This window comes from Plectrocnemia conspersa, unplaced genomic scaffold (assembly GCF_051122295.1).
Source record: "Plectrocnemia conspersa isolate PC_06_02 unplaced genomic scaffold, ASM5112229v1 ptg000002l, whole genome shotgun sequence".
In the NCBI taxonomy this organism is placed as follows: Eukaryota; Metazoa; Arthropoda; class Insecta; order Trichoptera; family Polycentropodidae; genus Plectrocnemia; species Plectrocnemia conspersa.
In genome coordinates, this window is record NW_028277166.1 from 14724907 (window position 1) to 14750586 (window position 25680).

The 25680-nt window shown below is 30.8% G+C and overlaps 2 protein-coding genes across 8 annotated transcripts in view; one reads left to right on the forward strand and one right to left on the reverse strand.

Moving 5' to 3' along the window:
* Positions 1-25680, reverse strand: part of LOC148237818 (guanine nucleotide exchange factor DBS-like) — an 88604-nt gene that overhangs the window by 38608 nt on the left and 24316 nt on the right. For 3 of the 7 annotated variants that reach the window (XR_015812382.1, XM_088204688.1, XM_088204698.1), the window contains exons 2-11: positions 17673-17922; positions 17506-17596; positions 17030-17260; positions 15670-15803; positions 15477-15596; positions 15151-15271; positions 14137-14287; positions 13908-14062; positions 12550-12744; positions 12317-12481 (exon numbers count right to left, since the gene is read on the reverse strand). Coding sequence is in view for 5 of the 7 variants with exons in the window: in XM_088204688.1 (XP_088060814.1) it covers positions 12317-12481; positions 12550-12744; positions 13908-14062; positions 14137-14287; positions 15151-15271; positions 15477-15596; positions 15670-15803; positions 17030-17260; positions 17506-17596; positions 17673-17922 (1613 nt within the window). In the remaining 2 variants the exon portion in view is untranslated. Of the gene's footprint in view, positions 1-12316; positions 12482-12549; positions 12745-13907; positions 14063-14136; positions 14288-15150; positions 15272-15476; positions 15597-15669; positions 15804-17029; positions 17261-17505; positions 17609-17672; positions 17923-22975; positions 23168-25680 lie in introns of those variants that run through there. The other 4 variants (XR_015812379.1, XM_088204679.1, XM_088204721.1 and 1 more) reach the window with 3 other exon arrangements.
* LOC148237819 (E3 ubiquitin-protein ligase CCNB1IP1-like) lies at positions 14369-15142 on the forward strand. The gene has a single exon (XM_088181299.1). It carries the CDS (start codon positions 14369-14371, stop codon positions 15140-15142), a length of 774 nt encoding a protein of 257 aa, XP_088037425.1.

Genomic DNA, 25680 nt, shown 5'->3' on the forward strand with positions numbered 1-25680 from the left:
TGCTGTTGAGACATGGCTGCAAATCTCGTTGAGGCAAAAAATATGATTTCCTATCGCAACTGTAAACATTAGACGTATAAAGAAACTTGATCGATTAACATTTCTAACATCTGGTGCCGATGTGAAAATTAAGAAGTTTGAGAATCGCTAGTTGTATCATAATATTATTTCAAATTTACATATATTGTGTATACACATGTAATTATCATATCTAATATTTTTATTCTAGTTAAAATACTAGGAATTTTATATTGTATACATTTTATTAAAATGTTTCCTTATAGTCGGACGAATACATACACATATTCCGTTATTTTATTGTTGTATCCCTCCAGTGTCTTTCTTTTACGAACTTTAAGAGTTTACGCAGAAAGTTGTATGTCCTTAAGCATTTCTTTAAAATACTAAAGGGTGGTGTAAACAATCAAACTATACTCGAGGAATTCCAGTTTTGGCTTCCGGAACGTTTTCGAGAATCACGACCGATTTTCCTCATACTCGTTATAATCGATGTGTGAATTTCAATAAATAATTCTTTATAAAATACAACAAGACATACAAAACATTTAGGATGAGATTACTACTTCTTAAATTAATAAATTATATTTTTAATAGTAATTTTTAGACACTTTTTTTCCAATTATCACAGCTATTCAAAAAACCAATAATTTGCATGTAAAATCAATGTGAGCTTAAAAAAGTAATTTTTCCCGAAAACATAAGATAAGTTAAAAAACCGTAATTCATCAAAAAAAATCTCAAAAAAGTAATTTTTTAAAATTGTTCAAAATACGTTTATAATTATTTTATGTACTCTCTATTGCATGTAAACAAATACTTTACTAATGTAATGTGAGGGATGATTTATTTCGCCACCAATATTATAATACATTGCTAGGAGAGGAGTACTGTGGGGGGTGATTTATTTATCCCACACTGCAGCTACACTGGTAACACTGACTGATGTAGCAGCGGTAGGAAGGAGGAAGGATGTGCTGGTTGGCGCCTCGTCCAACCGGCACCAACGTTAATTATTTAATTATGTACTTACTTAACCGTAAATATTTTTTTGCGGAGGGTAACCTACGTCTTATAGCCAACTTTTTATTTTATTTTTTAGAAAGGTGTAAAAAATCTAATCGTTAGTGTTTCAAACATTTTTTTAAATCTTGGGGAGCATGTTTTTTTTAACAAAATGTATAATTATTTCAATTTCATTCGCGCGTTTGTTATATTACTTAAAGTCATCAATGCAATTTTGTAATATATTTTAAGAAACTACGCTAATAAAATTACGAGCGTTTATAAAAATTGAAAAATAGAAAATAACTGATTTTATATTTTATTTTTACAATGCACTTCCATATACCTTATTAGCAAATGTAACACACTATAATTAATAACTTTTCCAATAAAAATATATATTAATTCACAATACTATTTATCTTTTGGTGTATTAGAGATTAACTGACAACTGAACTCACAATCGAGACGACTCTTATGCCTACACTACACTCTCTGGAAGTTATCCAAACCGAAGTTACAACTGAAGACCACACTGTCGCAAATTTCACATGCCGTCCGGACAGCGGCCGTGAATGAAGTCCGGACGGCGGCTTCTGTCACGTACAGCCAGCATATTTGCGCGCGATCGAGAAAAGTGCCAAATAATCGCAATTTTTAAATTGTCATATTATTAAAATTACGCTACTGATAATTATAAAAGTTTGTGTGGGCACTCACCAATACAATATCAGTGAAAACTTTTCGGTCGTAAATATTAAATTTACGCAAAATCTTTGTCGGCTTTTGCAAAATGCCATAAGGCATAAAAATGATACTTCAGTATACGAACACCACATCTGTGACTATCCTAGAATTTGTCGCCATCGATTCTAAATAAGAATTCGTTATGGTGTGACATTTATATAAACCGATGTAGGAAAATACATAAGGATATTCGAAACGAAATCAAATACCAATAATTATTTTTTAATTATTTAATTTTATATGAAAAAAATAATATAATAACGATATCTGCTAAAAGAATATACTATTAAAAATAGAATTAATCTTTTTTGTTGCCCTAAAATATTCAAAGATGTCAGTAAGAGTCTGTTGAAGTCCCCGATAAGCATGTGGTATTATAACTTGACCACGTGACCACGATGCAGCGCTCGACGTGCGTGTTAACCATAGGACGCCTACGCGCATACTGAAATTGAACAGAGTTACTCGTTCTATCTCAGTTTGCGAAACACCATATCATTATCTCTCTCACTCTCGTCACTTAACACGCGAGAGAGCGAAAGGGGAATTATCTCACCGCTCGCGCTCGAAAGAGCAGCTCCGACTTCGGTCCCTTTGACTCGGAAAATAATGCCGACAATGTTCGGAAGCGCTCGAAGCTGGCCAAGTCGACTGAATTACCCCAACTTTACCTCCCGTTCTCGGTAGTCTCGGATAACTTCCGAGAGATTTTAGAGCGGGTAGAACCGAACTCTACCGAAGTAACCCACTATATTCTCCGTCCTTTGCCAACCTTGGCCAACTTTCAGAGAGTGTAGTTCAGGCATTAAAAGCCCGACAAAATAAGCAGTTTGACTAACCGATTTGTTTATGACAAGCAGTCACCCAAAATCACTAGACTCCAACTCGATTTTTTATTTGACTTCGACAAAAATTTGAACTAAGAATAATCGTGTGTACCGGCCAAATACCACATAACTCTAAGTTTATTTAAAAATAATGATAATTAAAAAACACTCTTATATGAACTTGCTTACAACTTCCTAGCACAACTGTAAATATTATAGTAGACATATAAAGACACCAGCTCAATTAACATTTTCTCTGCGACGAAAAAATCCAACCGATTTCGCCTTATACGTAAAACTTATAAATATTTTTGTAATGCATGGTTTATTCACTCTTTCATCAGCGTGAGTCATTAAAGGGCAAACGGGATGAGGGATGAGAATATTACCGGTTACACAAAGGAACTGGTCCGACCGCAAACAGTTTAGTTCTCGTTGCAAGAATGTTAACCCAAACATGAAGCAATATCGAGACGGTCCTGTTATGAGAGCAGTTGCCAACTATTTCGCAATATTACTATGTATATAGAAGTGTTTAATCGTTTGCTTAATCGAAACTATTTAAAACATTAGATAATTTAATTCAATGGCAAAAGCTGATAATCGTTAATGTAATTAAAACACAGGATATAATATTCTTGTCAAATTCAATAATAGTGGCATACACACTATGATACAATATGTGGAAAATAAGATTCTGAAGATTTTCTATATTAATTATTCATTATTTTTATTTTAATTACAACTAAACTTAAGATCCATAAATCTAATGGAATGTTGAAATATTATTTTAGTTTATTATATAACTGATTAGCACTCGAATGCAACCGGTTTAAATGCTTAACTTCGGATTGACCTTATAAAATTATATTATCTAATAAAGAAACATCGTAAACCTCCCACTAAATAATCGCACTCAATATTTTAACGGTTTAAGAATCATGTCTTTGCACATTTTATTACATAATAAAACATTAGCCTACTTTATAATAAATGGCGTTATAATTAAGAAAATAATTAAAAGTCCCATATTTTAAATTAACCGAGTTATCGTTAATTAAAATTAATTTTTATAATAAATATACATATATGACATTATTAACATAATTAAATTTTACCGACCTTAACGTTAACTGCGAAGCTAGGTGGACCTTCCACAAAATAATGTAAACTAAAACGGATCATTGCAACTATGCATTTTAAATACCTGGAAAATCCATGTAATTTTTTAAAGAAAATTAGACGAATTTAATAAACCAAATCAATTATGCAAAAAATAGTTTCTGTCCTATCAAATTCATTGCTAGCATTGTATCAAGTGCATACAGAACCGCAAAATGTAAAAAAAAGACATACAATAGAAGAAAAGCTCGTTTAGCTAGCAACTATTGATAATATATGTAAAACAGATATCTTGCTGATGATACAATTAAAAGAATAATTGATGACATGTGTAGATCTTGGCGATCAGATATTTTTTCGACTGCGTATTTCTAAATTCGTAATAAGACAACATTTGTAGCTAGAAATTCTTATTTAATTGCATATATTCGCTATGTTACAGAAATTAATATTTAAGAATATAAAAGAGCTCAGTCATTATGCAACACAATTTCTGGAAAAGCAATGTCCAATTAAAGTATTAATGTAATTCAATTTTTTTTATGAAAACGACTGCATTGGATTCGTAGTCAATGGCAGGTCTTTAAGCATTAGTTAAAAATAAAGCATCTAAAGTTATCTGGAGGCACTAAATGCTTCATAGAGCAAATCTCGTGTCAAAAAAAATTCGATCTGAATTTTGAGATCGAATACCTAAATTTACTGCTACTAATTTACATTCGTTGAATATTTTCTATCATGTATAATATTTTTAAACGTTCATAAAGCAATAATTTGCAAACAAATTTTAACACAAACGGAGCGCGTAAAAAAACTACAATCTGTCCCTTTGAATAATAATGTTTATTGTGAAAGTACTACCTAAAAAGTGGATGCTTTTGAAGGCAATATTCCGCTTATTTTATTGCTTGTATAATAAAAATTAAAAAAATGGCTAAAGGAACTTATACCTGAATATAGGTACATCTCAATTCATTATTTAAGGTCTGTTTTCAAATTTTTTTTATCAGAGTTGGGCCCCTCAAGGAGAACGAGCCCCGGGAATTTGTCCCCTCCCCCTCCTAACGGCTTCTATATACCATTGTGAAGTGCGTTGGCTATCTCCTGCAATTGTGATTCTTTGAAACTATTTTTTGCGAATTTCCCTAATGAAAATCACAAGAAAGGAAAATTTGAACTCGCTTACTGAGTTTATTTTTTTTTAATTTGGTGATTTAAATTTACGGAAGGACCATAAATACATCATATTTTTTTTAATCTTTAAAGGAAAACATATTTTTACTATTTAAAAATGTGTCTCAATAATTTGATGAAATCAGGGGGGTGCCAAGATTTTTTTCTTAAAATACAGGGCACAGTAACACAAAATTTTAAAGGCACTGGAATAATGTATTTATAATCCTCTATTCATGGATAGTTTTTTCAACTCGAATATTTTTTTTCATATTCCGTCATATTAATTAATCAGTTTGGTAACACTACAAAATAAAATATTAAATATATTACAATATTGATTTTTCAGTTAAAGAAGACTATGGGTAAATATATTAAAATATTAATTTAAATTCGTAAGCCTAAAATATTTGAGTGTAAAATTATTAGAGATAACTTATTCTGAATAACTATAATATACATATATTCAAAGCATGTATCTAACACATTTAACAACTGGAGAATAAATTCGAATTTAATAAATAATAACTGTTAAATAACTACAAAAAATATTTTTGCATATACGATAAAGTATGTTAAATTTCCAAACACAAAAAAGCTTTATATGTAAATTTAAAATTACATATGTGCACAGTATAATTTAAACTTCAGGTAACAATCACACTGGTATTCACAAGTTTAGAATTCAACAACAACAGAAAACATTCTGAACTTAAGTCATTATTCTCGAAGTGAAATACAATCATGTCGAATACAAAACATGAACCTAAAATTATGAAATCTTCACAAGTGTAATTTAAATAACCCATTCCTATTAAATATTATCAAATACGATTCATGCTGCTTTACCGTATTTCTACACACATCATAAGTCCGTTTAAAAAACTCAATCATTATACACAATTACATGCATTTTTTTATCCCCAGCCTGTCGTATTTACAGTACACCTAATAATCCTATCAATGTCAAATAGTAACCGAACCGTCAAAAATAAATAAGTCAATCGACGTCAGAGTTGTTGATCGCTGAATAGTATTAATGCAGCTCAATTATGGTATTCGCTACACAGGCTCATCATTGCAACTCTTACCCTCGAGCTTGAGACCGTAATATTGTGTGATGTTCGACCTCTAACCGAACATGGACGTTGATAATCGAATTTGAATCGAAACGAGTCTTTACTGTACAACGTAATTATTAGGACTAAAAGTTAACCATTCGGCTAATTATATTTTCAGAGAATCAAATTAATATTTACATCATAATCAAATTACATTTTTAACTCGACTATTTACATCAGTCGAATGAATGCTTTCTCTATTAAATTATAAGGCTATAACCGCATTTCAACTGTATCGTGATGTTACTCGTCACATTATCAATGAATGTCAAGAACATTGATAATATGACGAGTAACAATGCGGTTGTGATGCCCAATCACATTATAAACATTTACATCGCATATTTTATAACATAAGACCGCAATTTTATAATGGCGCTGCGTTTTCTTTTCAAATGCGAATATTATGATGATGATATATCGCCTACTGCTACGCACCATTTACCCATTAAGCACCGCGTTCACCTTATTACCCGTTTTCCTATTCACGTATTGTTCACCGAGCAAATTTGCGGTTCACTGCTGGTGCTGCAAAATGCTATATTTTGACTTTAGCATGAATTATTTTAATAATTTAATCCGGTGTGTTAATTGCAAGCCATTAAAATTTTAATTAAAAAGTTCGTCCATTATCTAACGTGCTACATTTTTTACGCAATTACCAGAAGAAGAAGAAGAAGATAAATTTCCTAGGAAAGGTGAATTTTCTTAGGCGTAGTCTCACGCCCGCTTTGAGCTCGTTACAATTATAGTTAATTGATTAAATTGTTGTTTTACTGTGATTTTTTAGACTATAATCTAATTTTGGTCGGAAATCTGTTATATAATTGTATACTTTGTTTATTGTGTTAGGCCTATTAAAAATAAAATGTACATTAATTATCCATATCTAAGATATATTGCGCTATAATTAATTGTTTACAACGTTTATAATACAATTAATAAAACTCAGATGAAATAAAGTATAATTAAACAGGACTACATTCAACATCTTAAACCGTTAAAAGATGTTTCAATTGACAATTTGAAATTAATCAAACGGACGGACTTATATATATAAATAGAATCACGGCATTCATAGAATACTTTCTTAAAAGTTATATTTAAGGAAAAGGAGGGAGTTTATTTTAAATATTCCGCCGTCAGTATATGAGCTATAGCAATCGTCGCTTCGATGGGTATTTCACTCATCTGGAGTACCGCAGGGATCCAATCTGGATCTCCTGCTATTTTTTATCTCTATCAACGACATACATACAGCATTTAATAACTGGAATATTTATTATATTCTTATGACCTGAAACTGTATTCGCATAAATTCGGATTCGCTCTCTTTACAAAATCTCTCGGTCGATCGACAACCGTCCACCTTTCGAAATTCTCTTACAGTTAAGGTGAAGGTATTTTAAGTTGATGACTTGGGAGTAAAGTTGGAGCTACGGTGGAGATGTTTTATGCACATCGCCAAAATTTGCGATAAGGCGTCAAGAATGCTCAGCTTCGTTATGCGAAGCGCGTGTAACTTGAATAATTTATTGGTGATTCGTGTTCTGTACGATAGGGTACTTCATGTATGGTTCCATTGGCTGGAATCCAAGTAAAGCGAAGTTCTCCTTGTTTTTGAAGAGAATTTAAAAATAAAATTATGATATAAACAAAATAAATAAAAAATTATCCTACGATGCCATCACTATCAATTTTATGGACACGCCGCAGTACATTTGCGTTAAAAGCGCAAGAAATCACCGATTATCATTGTGGTAATAAAATTTAAAATGTGCAGGTAGACAAAGACTGTCTTAAAATCCGAATAATAAAACCAATGAAAAAATATGAAAATAAAACACCCAGTCATTAAACAAGAGAATTCCCAAATCCCCTTATATATTTAATTAAAATTTAATTAAAACATTAATTGAAATACAACTTTAAATTAACTTAAATATTACTCATTTCTTGTCAAAAATGTAAATGACTCGATTATAATTTAAACGCGCGCCGCTATCGACAGAAAATAATATCATGGAACGCAAACGGTTTGTACGTAAATAAATCAGAATTTTTAATCGACGAAAAAATGGATTTTGCCCCTGTTTTTGAAGCCCACATGAAAGCATCGATAAATAGTATTTTGATTAATTATAAAACAAGCGATTGATTGGAGCTAGTAGTGGATCAGCAGATCAAATCTAATTTAATTTGTAACGAAACTGGGATTAAGATGATACAAATTTTGAAATACCTACATTGGTTGATGCGCATTATTTATTTATAATCAACTTTGTAAATACGCGTTTTAAGTGCAGCAGTAATTTTAAATTCTAAACAAAAAATCAAAATAGTGAAATTATTCGCGTGTTTATTATGAAACATAATATAAATTTAGAAGCTTGAATATATCAACACACTATTTTACGCACGGAAAAGAAGATATAATAAATATTTATATAAGAAGCAATCTATTTAATAAATGCAAGGATCCAACTTCAACTTTACCTTCTGGATCCCACATGTATAATTTGAATTATTTCTGTATTGAATCGTACTTGCAAATTAATAGCGTAAATTTCAAATTTCTCAATTACTTCACATCTCAATATAGCAGTGATAAACTTTAGATATAACCTTAAAATGAGCGGAGAAAGAAAATTCATTCTCTAAATAATCGCGGATATTCAGACAGGTTTCTAATCTATATAGTAAGCTACAAAAAATATTCATATATTATTACCATAATATATTATCTAAGTACGGTTCAATTTTAATACCATTTTTTTAGCAATAGTCTACTAGATCTACTCGACCGAATTAACTGAGCATAATAATTACGTACGGCATATTTTTTTACCAACACTATAATCGATCGCGCATCATTATTATGGAACATATTTGCGATGGATATGTAATTTAAGTCAATTACCAAACGGCGACATACGGCAGATATGAGTTATCTTACATTTTATTACAGAAAAAATGCGCATTTGTATGCAACGTACCACTATGTGGTTATACAGTTAGGTACGTAGATTTTATCTAGTCGAGTAAAGCATACAACATAAATGCTGAAAAAAATAAGTACCGGTACATTTTGAACAAATGTTTTCATGGTATTTAGTTAGATGCTTGTTTTACATGAAATTTTAAAGTATCGAACAGATCGTTTGTTTTACAGAGTTCGATGACTTATCTATGCTGTGATTATGGTCGTGAAAACATGGCTATTACATAAACTATGAGCAATAACCGTCGCAGGTTATAATCGAGACAAAAAAATATTATATCACGGCAATAATGGAGATACAGTACCGTTTCTAATTGCTTATAAAATAATGGTATTGGGCGATGGGTACACTCCCACTGAAAAGCGCTCTAAAATGGCAGCGAAATGTCAATCGTGGAACAATGAGACCTTTTAAAATTAATTATCTTACACACAAACTAAAGATATGTGGGTAAATCGAGTGAACAGTTCAGTGATAATGGATAAAAATATTGTTCGTCGAAGTGTGCTGAATATTCAGCACACCGTGAATGGATATAAATAATCTCCAACATCAAAACAAATTAGCATTTAGTATAAAATGCTTAGCGTACTTATATTTGCATTTAAATTGAGGGATATTATATAAACGTTAATCTGGGTTATACGTTATAACCAATGGAATTACTTAGTCTAAAAAGAGCACTTGTGTGACGTTATACACATTTTTTAATAAAGAAAAATAAAACATATTTTCTCGCTAGTTTTTCTATAATATGTATGTGACATTTATATTTTTTTTAAAATCAGACAAATTGCATTTTATGGTATAATGGTTTAGTACATTTTATTCTTAAATAATATAAATATGATTATGGATATCACATATTTATGATTAAATTTTTGAGTCTCGAATATAGAATGTAAATACTTTCGGTGTAAATTTATAAATTTTATTTTTCCACGTAGCTATTAATTTATCTACTGATAAAATACAATTACTAATTTATTTTTCTATAAATTGCGTTGAAATTAGTGACATCTATAAAAATTATGATAATTTTATCGAATAAAATTATTTGTTTACCATTGCAATAAAAATATTGTAGAAGATATATTTTTAGATTTATGTTAAATTTAAAATGAATAATTAAAAAATATTTATTTCTAATCGACTATACACACTTTGATAAATTATGTTTAAAATAATTCAGCAAATATCAACTAATTTTTACTCTTCATCTTATTATACATTAAAAAATATAAGGAATAAATAACGATTTTTTCGGAACCACTTCAAAGAAAGAGAAATCACAATTAAGGCTTTTCGAAAGATATTGAGATTCCGAGAAACATCATTCCTCCGCAAGGCGCCAGAGATAACGACGATTTTTAGTCATCAATAGTGGATTGTAAGTCGTCAACCAGAGCATAGAGGGCAGCGTACTTGTTTTTGTTGGCCTGTCGCCGGGAATTTAAATCCTTGGCTTGTCGGACCTCCTTTCCGAGGTTTAGTGTACAAGGGTTTACTTGGTTAAGACTAATGCAAAGAGAAAAGCAGCGGCTTCTGCGGCCTTCGCTTATCTGAAGTTAAGTTGGTCTCCTCTCGGTTGTAGTCCAAGTTGGAGAACTCTTATAGATCCGGTGCCTTGAATTCTGATGTGGATGCCAGTAGTGACAGAGAAAATATCTGAGAGGTAGTTCTTAGACGAAATGTCTGAGGGAGTGTTCTTCATAGTTTCCTAAATTCTAGTATTTATATCAATGGCCCCTTCCATGGTAGATTTTGTTGTCCACCTCTTTTTAGGTGGAATGACCAATTACAGAAGGGTGGTGAGTTTTTTTTAACCAAATTGTCATTGCCGCTAAAGTAAGGTAAGAAACATTCGTTTTGAGGATAAATCCAAAATTATGGGTTATATCTTTTCAAGGCAGCGGATATATGAATCCTTTTTCTGATTTATGGCGCGTACCTTGCGACTTAATCCGCTAAGTGGTTTCTCACGGTGTTTGATTTTAACGATTTTTTTATGATTAATAGTATGAATTAATCCCTATAATTGTAAATAGAAAAGTTGTTTAATTATTGATCCCGACAGCCCATTGAAAGCATAAAAGCAGGCCACCCTTGGCCAAGCTTTTGTCCTTGGAAAATTCAAACCACAGATGGTTTGAATTTTCGAATTTGGTCGGTCAGACCCAAATCTAAGCAACCCTTTAGAATCCTACCCCTATCGGCACCCACTAAGACTTCAGCTTTATGAGCTGCATCTGCAGATCTAGGCACTCCTCACAGTCAGACACTTCGTCGTACTGAGGACACCGACACGAGCGTGTCTCGCCGACCACAGCCCAAGGGAGTAATCTTGGCTGGTCGGGCTCAAACAGACAATACCTCCAAAGAGGGGCTAACAGTGACTGCATCTACGGATATAAGCTCCTACAGGGACATCCAAGAGCCTCTATGTCTTCCAGAGGATCGACTACGCCGGAGTGAGCCTCTGCAACCGGTATGTCACTAGTGTTTTATTTCTTCAATATGTATGTATTTATAATACAAACTAAATTAAATGAATGGTTTTTATAACAAAAACATTAAAACACTAATGCTAATATTTACATTAAAAAAATTTAAAACGCTTCTTTTTACCACAAAATAAGAATTGAAAACATGTAATTTTCATACTATAACCATTACAAGACTAAATAAAAAGCTTTCATCATATAACCATTATAGAACTAAGTAAAATATTTTTGATAAGGAACTGAATTTATCTTTTTTTCAGAATTTTCTTTTCTGTGTCATCTAATACATTTTTAATTCTGCTATTATCTTGTTAAGGCTCTGAGCAAGCAATTTTAGAAAATATAATTTAACTATGCCTTAGTCAATGACACTTTTTTTGTAAAAATGTAAAAAGTATAATTTAATGCACTAGCAATTCTTACATTTTTATTTAATTTAACTCTATATAAATTATCCGTTACTCAACGAATAAAAAAAATAATCTAATACGATCTACATGCAATACCCTCAATTTGATCGATCCAAAAATCTCCAATCATGTCATTTAAGGATGTGGGCTACCATAACTGTAAGAGAGCATCATACAGATGTTGTTAGAAATGTACGTATCATAACCGCCCACATATACTTCAGCCTACACATACATTTTTTTATAACGTACCAACTCATTGAACTTTTCAAGGTTGTATACAATTTACAATCATGCATGTAGAAAAAGGTTTACAAGAACACCAAAAAAAACATTGTGACACATAAAAAAATAGAAAATATAACATAAAATATTATTTAACAATACCTTAGGTTTGGTAATATTGTTAGTTACAGAGTCTTGTTGGGCAGGAGGTGCAGGGGCTTGAGGATTCACCTGTTGTACAGGTCTGGGAGGTCGTACCATAGCTTTCTGAAGCGACTGGCGGCGAGCGCCAAGCATCAACCACACATCGTCTACTCGTTGCAATACCTATCATAATTTGTAAATCAATATATGTTTTATAATAAGATCCAATTAAGAATATGACTGTAACTCACTTGTGTCACAAGAGCTTTTGTCTCTTGCGTCGCAGATTTCATCAAGGCTTCTCTGAATTCATTCGGAGCTGTTAATCCGAAATGATGAGCAGCTTGAGTGTATGTTTCTAAGTTGGTGAGTTCGGCTGCAGGATTAGCGGTTACAGTTCCATTGACGGTTAGCATTTCTACGCCGGCTGTACACCAAAGATTCGCCTAAAATATAAAAAAAATGACAATAATCATTTATACTACAAAAGATTGATCGAGATTTTTTGTTGTATAATATAACAATGATTGTGCTCAAAATATGTATTGTTTAAGTCGTTAAATATCAAATTGTTTGATTTTAAGAGTTTTATTTTACGTTCCTTGTAAATAGAAAATAAATATTGGACATGTCTGATATTGATTTTAGATTTCATATATGCAATAGTTTTCAAATATGTTTAAACAAATATTAGAACCCATCTAATTTATATTAATACTTGAAAAATATAATATAGACAATAATAGGATAATTATTATATACCATACTTTATATTATGTACCAACATTTTATATATAGACTTTAATTTTGTATAAACATATATACACTTACTCATACTCGTATAACTGATTTTTTATTTTATGTATTTCTGCTTCTTTAAGGGAGCAAAAATAATATTTCTTATTCTGTAAATCCTTTCAAATACAATATAATTTGAGCTCATTATTCTTTTGAAGAAAATAGATGTAAAGATATTTTCTAAAAATCAAGCTATTTTATAAAATCATATTTTTTTTACACAATCCGTTAAAAATATGGTTTTACGAGGAGTTTTTAATAGGTCACCAATGAATGATACATCTTAAAACAGAAACCTCTGTGGGGGGGATACAGAAATTTATTGGGTTTCACTGTGTTTATTTTGTGCCAGCATTTTTTCAATCAATACTTTTGTACTTTGTGCTTTGTAACTTATATAACTATATTATTTTAATTTTGTTGTACGAAATAATTCGAAACCCTCAGATAAAGTCTTAAAGCACTTGAAAAATTGTATTAAAATTCTCTCTCCCTCACTTATTTTTTAATGGTAATGCGAAAACAATAATAAACTGGATAGCCAGAAAATTTATAAGTTTTTCAAAACATGGAATTAAAATAAGTAATTAGGTTTTTTATTTCTTTTTATAAACTGGAGCTGAATTTCGATTTTTACTAAATAATATGATTAAAAGGCAAGCTTCCTTTTAATTTTTTACAAGCCTTTCAAAAAGATTCTGTTTTAAAATTTAGTATAAGTTTATTCTTATATTATATTTTATTAAAAGAATTTTGTATGTTTTGGTTCTAGATTAATCATACTTCTTCCCTTTAATAGCAAAGTACTTACTTTATCAATCCGATCCATCAATTCTCTAGATTTTGTTAAAAGTAAATGTCGCCTTTCAATTTTATCTTGTAACAAATTGTTCGTTCTACGTAATTCTTCACATTTTGATTGTATACTGTCAACGGCACTTAGAGGATTACGCATCAAACATTCACCTAAAAAAATGATCTTTATAAAGTGTGCAATATATAATAAAAAAAATAGTATTAAAAAAATATAAATTACTAACCAACTTCTATGATTTCTTCTGCTCTTGCTAAATCGAATGAACACTTCTTTTCAAAAGCATTTGTTTCTTTAATAAGAATATCCACTCTAGAAGCAGTTTCACCAACTTCGGTCATATCGCAAGCCGTTTTCATATGAGCATCCAAAACAACCTTAAAAATAAAAACAATAGTCAAATGTTTTATGTTCAAATTATTGTTGCCATAGAAACTCGAATTATATAAAAACAAACAATGTCCGTGGGTATGGTTTGTAATTATAAAAAATGCCGAAAAGGTTTATCTTTAACTGCTTGGGTGACGAGTTGCTCTCACGCATTTTGCGAAGAGCATGGTGCAAGCGAATTCACTAGAAGATCTATAGAAACGTTGCAATGTCCAGCTTGTAACACACAATTAACAGGCAAGTTTGACGTAGTTCAAGCAGATCTCAACCCACATGAAGCGTTCAAATCGATAGTATTGGCCGGAATGAAGCCCGATATAGTAATGGATATAGCAATGAGAGCAATATCTTTTTGGTCATATCAAATTGACGAGGAAACGAGATACCAAGAGAATGTTGGGAAACACGCTAGAGATAGACTCAAAGCTTTGGAAGAGGCGCACATATTGAATGTTAAAAAGATCAAAGCCGAATTGCAAAACAGTAAAAATAAGATAGAATCATTGCAAGACGAGTATAATAAGCAGAAGAGACAAGCCGAAGAATACGCTGCCAAGTTAGAAGAAAAGAACCGGAAGATACAAAAGCTTCAGTATCAATTAGACTGCCAGAAGCGTAACTCGTTTCATATCAACAACACTGATGATTTGGAAGAGAATAGGAATCATAATTTAGCTCAGATGGTGACGAACCGATTCCAAAATGAAACATCGCCACAATTTTTATTTCAACCGACTCCGAAAAGGAATCAGAATCAATTATTAATTTCAGATGACGAAATGTCTATTGATAGTGGAAAAGATTTTCTATTTCGTCCGATTATGAATTCAAAAGACAATTGATAACTCACCTGTAATTCTTTGAAATCCAGTAAGAACGTCCTGAACTGAAGCCAGTGGTTCAATTTCGACGAATGCCTCTGCCAAAATTCATCAAATTGTCGCTCAGTTTCTTCTAATTGTACTAATAATCTAAAAATATATTTTATATTAGTAATAGTACAGAAGCAGCGATATATATAAGTATGAATGCAATAAAAAAATTGTTCAGATTCTACAACGCCACAGGCGGATTGTAGAAGTCCACTGTTGTCTTCATAATCAGTGCGCAAGGATTAAATAACATCATCACAATATTTATACACATCTAAATCGAGTCAAATTAATTAAAGATTACCTTTCAATTGCCGCAATGTGTCCTATGGAATTTTCAGGTTGATTTTCTTTCTTCAAGTCGCCTAATAACTGTTCTCCGTGGTTAGCTGCTGCTAATATTTCTTCTTTTAAAGATCCATATCTATTAATGTTAATTATTATGTTAGTACATTGTATTTATAAATAAATATTAGTTTTAAAATTGTGGTCATTACTCATTTCCTTGCGATTCAAGAAGATCTTTAGTTTGTTGTGGATCATTGCCTAAATCGCAGTCAACTATATCTCTCATGAAGTTGTCAAGGTGGTTCGATACTTCGCGCATCATTCCAGAGAACTTTTCAAGTGCCTGTTAAAATTTTAAAATGCTTATTTTTAATCAATAAATATATTTAGACAATAATAAATTTGACATTTTCGTTAATAAAATATTTAAATATGTTAATCATGTATTTTTATGACTTTGAAGTACAGATTGAAAAAAATTAAAGCTGGTTTTTTATATTTACTATATTTTTTTTAAAGAATCACTGCACAAAAAAAACACAAAGAATTCTTGTAATCGCTGAGAGCAGGATTAAAATAAAACAAATATTTTTATTTTTAAATAAATAAACAAGAATTAATTTTAGAAATAGATAGAATTTAAAAAAATACATTTAGAATACAGTACGGGTTATAATAAATAAAACATATAACTATAACAATAATGAAAGCAGCGATTAGATAATAATCTTTACAACAATACCTCAAGAACAAAAAACCAATACTGCCCTGTGTATTTACACATACAGGTACCGCCCCTCGGGGCGACTGACTAAGCACGGCAGAAATTTTAGAGCATATTATATTTTTGCATATTTCATGAAATTTCACTAATAGAATTCTTAATGTTAAAAATTATTTTAAAATCAATATATAAATTTTATTAGTGAAAACGTAAAATTCTAAGTATTATAAATCTTTCTGCATACAGTTATATAATTCTCAATTTTATTAAATATATAGGCACAATTTCTCCTTTTTGAAAAATAAAATTCTTCATTTGAAGTAAATTGATTATTTCTAAGAAATGTAAAACATTTTAGATGTCATTCTTTAAATTTCACTCTTAAATTCAGATTTTTTAAATCTGACTATTACTCACTACAAAGAACATGTTTTAATTAAATTGAAAAATTGAATATCTGATTATTACTTAATACATCAAGTCAACTGATTTTACATACATAGCATCTAATAAGTCTATATAATAAATCCCAATTATCAGTTTTTCGACTATTGAAAAACTAAATTTACAAGTTGATTTATTTAATTCCCAGGAGTGCAGTAAGAACATCATCAAAATCAAGAGAGTTTCTAATTGATTTAAGCGAGAACATGGAAAAAGGACGGTCTTTCAAAGGTGTGATAGGTTCTTCTAAAATATCAGGAGTGTCAGGATTTTCAGTGGTTTCTTCAACAAGCTTAGGAATGTAAGGATCAGGAATTTCAAGTGGAATCATGGTCTATAAAAAATGAAAAATGTATTAAACATTATTGTATTATTTTTTTACTTAATAAATGAATACTCACGATTCTCTGTTGAATCCATTCTGGATGAGAATATGCAAGTTCTCCGCCTAGATCAGCAGTCAATTGTGTTTTATCGACATGATCATACAACTCGTCAATGGTGGAGCAAACAATAACTTTAAACTTAAACTCCTCTTTGAACAGCTTACTGCTAACTTCCGAAATGGCTTTTTGTAGAAATCCAGCCGGTCTTAATACGTAAACGGCGTGAATAATTCCAGGAAAATACTCCTAAAAATATAGATAGGCGTTAAAGAATTGTTTAATATTTTAATAGTAAATGTGATTTATATGAGTTGCTACAAAAACAAATATACTATTTAATTTAATGCAAATCAAATAGACATTACAATTGTTTCACAAGGTTAAGGTCTCAAATTTAAAATAAAAAACAACTTGTAGCAACAAGACAATAATGAAGATATTAACATTTCTTTTTGTAACAATATTCATGTTTATCCCATTAAGTGACTTACTGATATTCTTATAAGAACAGTTTTAACGGAGTTCCACCGGTCTTTTCTTCTATCTATAATTAAATGGAAGCCCAGGTCCGCCTCTTGAAGACTATAAAAAAATCTTATTCCATTATAATCAATAGTATATCAGCGCGTTATTGACTATGGTTAAACGTAACACTCACGAAGGAACTGAAGTGAGGTATAACAATAATCTTTGGTACTCTTGAACAGCCAGCATGTGGAAGTTGGAGTTGTCGGGGAACGTGATGAGGGGGCAGCCATCGCGGGAGCGCCCGCCGGTCAGCAGGGTATATTGAGGCAAGAGTAGCTCAGCTACGGCGCGTCCTTCGCCGGCAGATCCTGGCCCGTTGGCACCAACGGGGGTTGCCGCCATTCCGATGCCGTCCCCACTTGAAGCGTCCCCATCAGTGTCTAAAATAACAACATTGCTATGTTAATAAAGTAATGACTTTATAGGTGGAAGATAGAAAAATAAAATAGAGCTAGAATTTGTGCTCAGCTTGAATTTAATTAAAAATTGTTTTTTTTACAGTCAATCAATGATTATGATTATTGAGCATACACGTGTATTACTTTTGATTTTGTACTCTGTTAGTTCGCTAGTAACATTGTATCTTTTTCTTGAATTATTTTCATCTGTCCGTACATAAAGTTTTATAGCTTTTGATATAGCGACATAAGATTGACCATGAGAGAAACGTTCAATTACTGACATATTACACAACTGTCATCGTGCCTCATTTATTAGCATGGGAATTGTGAATTAAAGCTATTTAAAGTGAAACCGTAAAAATGCTTGTCTTTACAGTGCAAAAAAATCGCGCGTTTCAGTGATGTACACTTAGTGTACATGTAAAAATGTGTAAAGAATAATTATTAAAATTGGAAAAACACTAATATTATAACGAAATGATCATTATAATAACAGTCAGAGGCAAGAAATTCAATATCGACATCGACAAATATTTGTTTACAAAAATAACATTGAAAAATCAAGTTGAAAAGCTCTGTAAGCGAACATCATTTCGGTGCAAAGCAAAAAATTCGACTGGCAACACTCAGACTTTTTGACTGTATTAGTGTATAATATATATTTTAATAATTTAAAATTAAAGTCGTACACTTGATTGATCTTCTCACTTTACTGATTATGTTATTATTATCGAGAAGCAAAAATTATTAATTATTAGATCGCCATTTACCTACAGATCATAAATATATTTGTCGTTTTTAGTTTTATATTGGTCAAAAGACCTCAATGGTAGCAAGCCCACTGAACAGAAATTTGAGTTGAGTTTTTTTAGTTACTTTTCAGTGTATAAGCTAATTAATTTTAAGATAGTTTAAATCAATATCGAATGCAATCAAAACATCTGTTGAATTTTGATTGGCGCATGCATCATCCGCATTAGTAAAAGTGGGTCATTCCGCAGACAAAAATTGATCAGATTATCATATAATACATATGTTATAAAAACAAACACGCGCACATTGATCATTCTAATCTAGAGTTTCTAGACAGATCGTTTTTTAATCTAAATTTAAACCGCAGGCAATATACTGCTTCAAATTAAACGATCGTTTGTATACAGGTGACCCAAAACATTGGTAACATTTAATAGATGGCGTTCAAATGTCAACAGTTCCGATGCTGTATATCGATCAATTTATACGGATATTCAAAATAGAAGAATTAAATTTCAACAACATTTCACACATACACTTTTAGGGGTTGTTTTTGTCAAATATATTGCAAATATTCATGCCAAAAACACGTGTCAAAAATAATCAATATGTGAACGTGTATTACCAGTGAAGCTATGTATATTTTCACTAACTCGAGTCAGTTAATATGTATCAAACATTTGATTTATAATTTTACTGCTTAATATTAGTAAAAATGTATTTGTTTACAAATGTTATTATGTTTTTTTAAAGGTGAACTTCATAATAGAGCGCTGTACTATACGCTCGGGTTATTCCAAAACCAATCGCAATGCGCCATTTGATTAAATCACACACTATTGTATATAACCTCAAAGGCGGAACTTCATTGAATTATTTTGACAATCCTGTTTTTGTGTAAAATTCGTATGTATGGAAGGTCTAAAATTCTGGGTCAAACAGGGCCGAGAGCGAAGACCGCATTCTTGGCTACACATTGTAAAACAACAGCCTGTTCGGCGCCAGCTAGCGACGCTCTAAGGCTGTTTCTTCCTATTATTGGATCAGTTAATGTACACAATTGCACTGTTTGATAAATCGGATGGTATGTAGAAACAATAAGCTTCGGGTTATAATATAATACGTACAGGTATCGATATTTTTTACCTTAGTAATTGTCAAGGATTGAAAGTACAGTATATTAATTTTATTTTAATGTAAATTAACATCATACATGTATTTGTCTCGAGTATTATTGTTAACGTTATAACCAGCAGACTGATTAGGGATAACATATCGGCGAATATACATATCTAACGTTGCTTGATAAAAACATGGGTTTTACTAAATCCCATTTATTCGGAAGTTCTATCCCCCATTTATTTTTCAACACAATCGAGATTTATTATGTTATTTTTTTAAGGGCAAACGATCTTACCACTTCGATATATATATATAAGTATATTTGCTTGTTCACTGCATTTAAAATTTCCTACAATCTCAGTGCCTTTTATTAACGTATCGTAAGCTAAAATGTATGTGCCACATAATGCATTGCAGTGAAATAAAAATCATTGTCTCGGATTTTAGGATAAGTTTTTGACCTAACGTCAGTCCAATAAATTTCCCTAACAAATAAGGTTCTTGAAAACTGAATGTCCATCAAATGTCAGTCACGTGATGTAAGAGTATTGCAATAGTTGATCGGAATTTGACATATTCTATATCTATGTGTTGATTGTTAAGATATTTTGGTTTTAATATTTATACTGTGAACCAGAAAAAAGTGGCTGTGTTGATAATCGAAAATGACCGTAAATAAATATCTATTATTTAGAATAATAGCTAACCAATTGTATATTAAATCTGAAATGGATGTGACTGATTTTGTTTCGATCTTGATGTATATCAATGTATATTTAAGTCTGAATAAAAACCAATTAGATCTCTACAGTTTCAATGTCTAATATCTGTAGTAAATTGATAATGTATTAGGATTTGTAAATGTTTAAAAAATGATTGGCATTTACATATAGGATCGTCTTTGAACAAAATTATATTTCAAGAGTGTTTTGATTGTGCAACAAATACAGTATACGTAAGCTAACCTTCAGCACAAATTGTTCACGTATGTCAAGATCATGACATGACATTGCAGGGAGAATCAGTTACGCTAACGTGTTTTTCACGTAGTCAAAAAACGTAATGATTTTCGTTCACAAAAAATGTGACATTTTACGTAATATGATATTTATATAGAATTTTCGCGAATATTGAAATACTTCCAAGATTAAAAATAAGTTCCTGAATTTTAATTAAACGAGCAATTACTAATTTCTCAGTAAATAACTTATATATATAACATCTTATTTAAGATTAATATTAGAACTGGGTCGGCAAGAGCCACAGTAAATAAATGCTTCGGCGTTACGAGAGGTTCTAGATTTAATTTGAATCCTAAAATAATTCGCACTATCAAAGATAAAACTTGATTGCAAGAATAATGGGTTAACAAAAGTAACTTATATATCAATCTATAAGTTATATACGAAATATGCAAGACTAGTGATATAGTCAGTGACCTGGGTTCAAATCCCATATAAACCATTGTGTTTTTCTATTTCTATCATATCTGGTGATTATTATATAATTATAATCTGATCAATCAATCATTTAATAAAATTATAATGAGCTATTTCAGCTCTAAGATAATATTATATATAATTATAAATATTAAATAAAAAAATGTTTATAAAGAAAGACCATGAAGACAATATCACTGTGTTTCGATAATACGTTTAAACACTTGGCTGTGCAGGTTGGTGATTTTTTTTATTATTATAAAAATATTCAATTAATAAATGGAATAATTAGATAAGAATATGTAAATTTATTTATATTAAAAATATGTTTGAGTTCAGTTTTTTTATAAATATCGATAGCTATTTCATATAAAATAAAGTCTTTTAAATTTATTAAATTGTTCAAATATAAGATATGTATTGATATTGTGAAAAAAACTTGTCGCAATACGCGTTAAAAACGCAATAAACAAAAAAAACAATTATTTATTACGTTTGAGACTTTTACAAATAAAAATTCTATTGTATTGCATTGATAAACGTAATGCGAAATGACAAGTGTGAGGTTGACAAATCTCAACATTAGCAAACAGAAATAAAAAAATCTAATTACGCTTCCAAATAATCGTAATTGACCGTCGCATCGAGAACAGTTAAACCAAGCGTGTCAAGAACTGTTATCCCCGACTTAGGGCATAGTGTTCATCCGAAATCGCAGCAAGTGGAGCTACGCCAACCATCGACAGAGATTGAAAAATACAGAAAGCAGCTGCTTCCCTATTCACGTCAACCCTTTTTGTTATAAATTATAAATTTGTTTTTAAATATTATGAAACTACATTTATTTCGCATAACATGTTCTTGTCTTGAGGTTTAAACTAATAAAAATAATTTTCATGTTTCGTATCAATATACAATAATATACCTAAGTCATTACTTCCAGTTTATAGGAAACGATTAGTAAGTAAATATTATAATTATAAACTTCACTTATTAGATGTACAGTTGAAAATCATTCATGCAAACATTACAATAATAACTAAACCTATTATATTAATTACACTATCGTTCATTAAATAGTATAGTGAAACAAATTCATTAATTACATACATATGTACATACATGCAGCACATTAAAAATGTTTTCTAAAAAAATTAACGACTTTTTAACATGAAATTAATTTCTTCGACGAATGCAACGAAATATTAGATCATCAGATTTGGTAAAAAGTTGAGACAATTAATTAGATTTATAAATCAGATTTTTATGAAGTCTTTGTATAATACCCAATATGTTTGCATCAAAAATACTATAGAGGTAAAAATATTACAATACATAAAGCAACCATTCTTTGACAAAATGTCGCCTTACAAAGAAACGCCTTTTGTGCGTGCCTTTTTATCATTATTAAATTCCAAATCACACAGATAGGGAGAGTAACGTATACTTTGTACAATACGTGCTCTATTCATAAATCACGCTCTTGTACTTCAGTCTTTTGTCCCTTGAAATCCCTCAAAATTCACTTCGCAAATAGGACACGATCCTAACACACATGAATAATAAGCACATACAAATATTTAAACATCACACGCGAACAAGAATTTCACGAACGCGGTACTGCAAAACGAGTTTTCGCGAATTAACAAAACAAGAGTCAAGGGAATAACATTGATGGTGCACTTCTTCCCATGGCAATCAAAAGTGATGATAATCACCGAATTCGGTCCTGGCAAAGCACTTCATCTCGACGATCGATCGATTGTGAAGAATCGGTGATTATGGATGAGTTCGTCGGGAGAATGGAGGCCAACCTCAAAAACAAGTGGACGACACAGTTTGAGAGAGTCGAACCTCCATTATGGAGATATACGTACACGACCGTTCGAGATGACCGACTGACTGACACTGGCAAGGCATGGGAACCGCGCGACGAGATCGAATTGCGCTTTGGTAATTGTCGCAAAAATTAGCCAAAGGCGCGCAAAACAGGCGTGAAGATATATTATGATACATAATAAACTTGACGCCTGATCAAAATATTATTTATAATAATTTTATTACTATTCGTTGAAAACCATATTATTAATAAAATTATTGTAATGTTATCTTTAACAAATTTTAAAGCAACTATGTAACTGGTATTATAATAATAGAAATAACTGTCACTAAAACTATTAATTTTTATTATACATTAAATGGAATCTGTTAATTTTGTAATAAATTTAATTTTATTACTCATATTATTTCTTATCACATTAAAACTGTTAATTAAATATTGTAGAACACTTTATTGTCATGATAAAAATATTATATTCTTCTGCAGTAAAAAATTACCATGAAAATAAATACATTGAACAGGTTCAAAACAAACTTATATACTGATCTCTTCTTACGTTATTAAAGTTTAAAGAATATGATCGATTATCTGGAACCATTAAATTTATATATAATAATAATTTTAAAACCTACATTTTTAATGTTCATTAAAATAATTTATTCACTTGTATCTGTTCAAGCGTTAAAATTTCTATCCAATAATATTTAATAATTAAATATTATTACTTACATTAAATAAATAAATAAATATATACGCAGTATAATTTTAAAAGAAATTTGGTACTCTTAATTACACGGTTGATTAACAAAAGTCTATGTATTATTGTACCAGTTCAGCAAACTGTCATTTTTTAATGTCGGATAAAAAAACATGTCGGAACCAACCATAAACATCGTGTTGATATTAGTTAAACAAGACATGTTAAAAGGTTTATAAAACTAATTTGTGTTCCTCTAATTTACTATGAAGCGAAGCAGTTTTTAACGAGAGCAATAGTGCCGTTGCAAAATAATGTGCATCTAAAACAGCACTCAACAAGAAAACGGTCAGCCCAAAATATCGTCCCCGAGCAGGCAGCGAGCACAGTGTCGACGAATAAAACATTCCAGAGCGTAACTATTGTTGCCGTATTTGCAAGAACGAAATCCCTTTATAACTAGAAAGTTAGATATTAGACATTTATTAGACAAAAATAAATATTCTAGTTCCGCACCAAATAGTAGTGACATTGGACTCTTCCTTGAACACTGTCATACTTCTTCATTTCCAGTAGGAACTTGTTTTTCACTTCGCTTTCGTCTTGAAATAAACGAAAGAAAAAATAGCAAACAAATTTTTAGATTTTTTTGATGGATTATTCGCTATTTCAAATTTTGATCTTTTTCGATAGATCATAAAAATCGAAAAAAATATTTTACAATTCCACATAATTTCAGCCTTTTCAATAGATTTTTGCGCTCAAAGTCTTGATTTTAGTGTCTGTTTTGAAAAATTAAGTCCACAAATTTTCAGCCTTTTTGATAGATTTTTATGCTCAAAATTCTGAATTTGAGATCTGTTTTGAAAAAAAAACAAAAAATACAAGTATACAAATTTTCAGATTTTTGAGCTCAAAACCATGAATTTAAGGCTTGTCTTTAATAAAAATAAAATAAAAAAATCCCGTTACACAATTCGACCTCAGATGCGTCCAAGTAAATGTCACTTTCTAAAGGCGTACACATATTTCGTTGTTCTAAGAAGCAAGTGCAACGATTGGCTGGATGATCGCTGCATGATTGGTCAGCAAGCTTTACAGCCCTGAATACATAAGGTTGGTTTCCAATGAGGACCAGGCAGAGCCCGCCCGCGGACAACATACGATCAAGGACGCTCACATCCTGGGATATATATCGTTCTCGTCATTTTGGCTCCTCTGCAAGTACCCAAATTTTATATTAACAGATAATTTAGCAGATGTGCGCGTAGACGAAGGAGCAACTTGATATGCAAGAATACATTTTCCGCTTGTTTCAAGATTAAAATGTTATAATATTTAAAATCAGTCCCCGCAAAACTTACGCCGAATCGACCCACATCTGAATCTGGTCCAGTCAAGCAGTGTTACTAAATCTCAAAGAGTTTAAACCCAGTCTTAGGAACCACTTACGATGCAGACACAGTATACATTTGTCATAATTTCAATTATTGCACAATTTGTACGCCCATTTTTCAATTGTGATTTATAAAAAAACTGATATTTTAATATTTTACTAACAAACTGTCGTTTTATAGTAGGCATATATATATTTAGTTACGCAGCTCAAAGCATTTCTAATTATATGAAAGTATTTTAAATAATATTATTAAACGCTTTCCGGAAACAGTTTGAAACTGAATATATATTTTTATTTTCCATTAAATATATATGAAGAGATTAATGATACTGATTGTTAACAAAATTTTGATTTTTTATTGAAATTAATTGAGTTTTAAGAGCAATTTCACATACCCACGAAACGTTAATCAAAAAAAAGCAAAGCAAATGCGCTTTTTTAAACTTGATTAACATCCATATCACAGAGCTTATTATCACGTTCAACT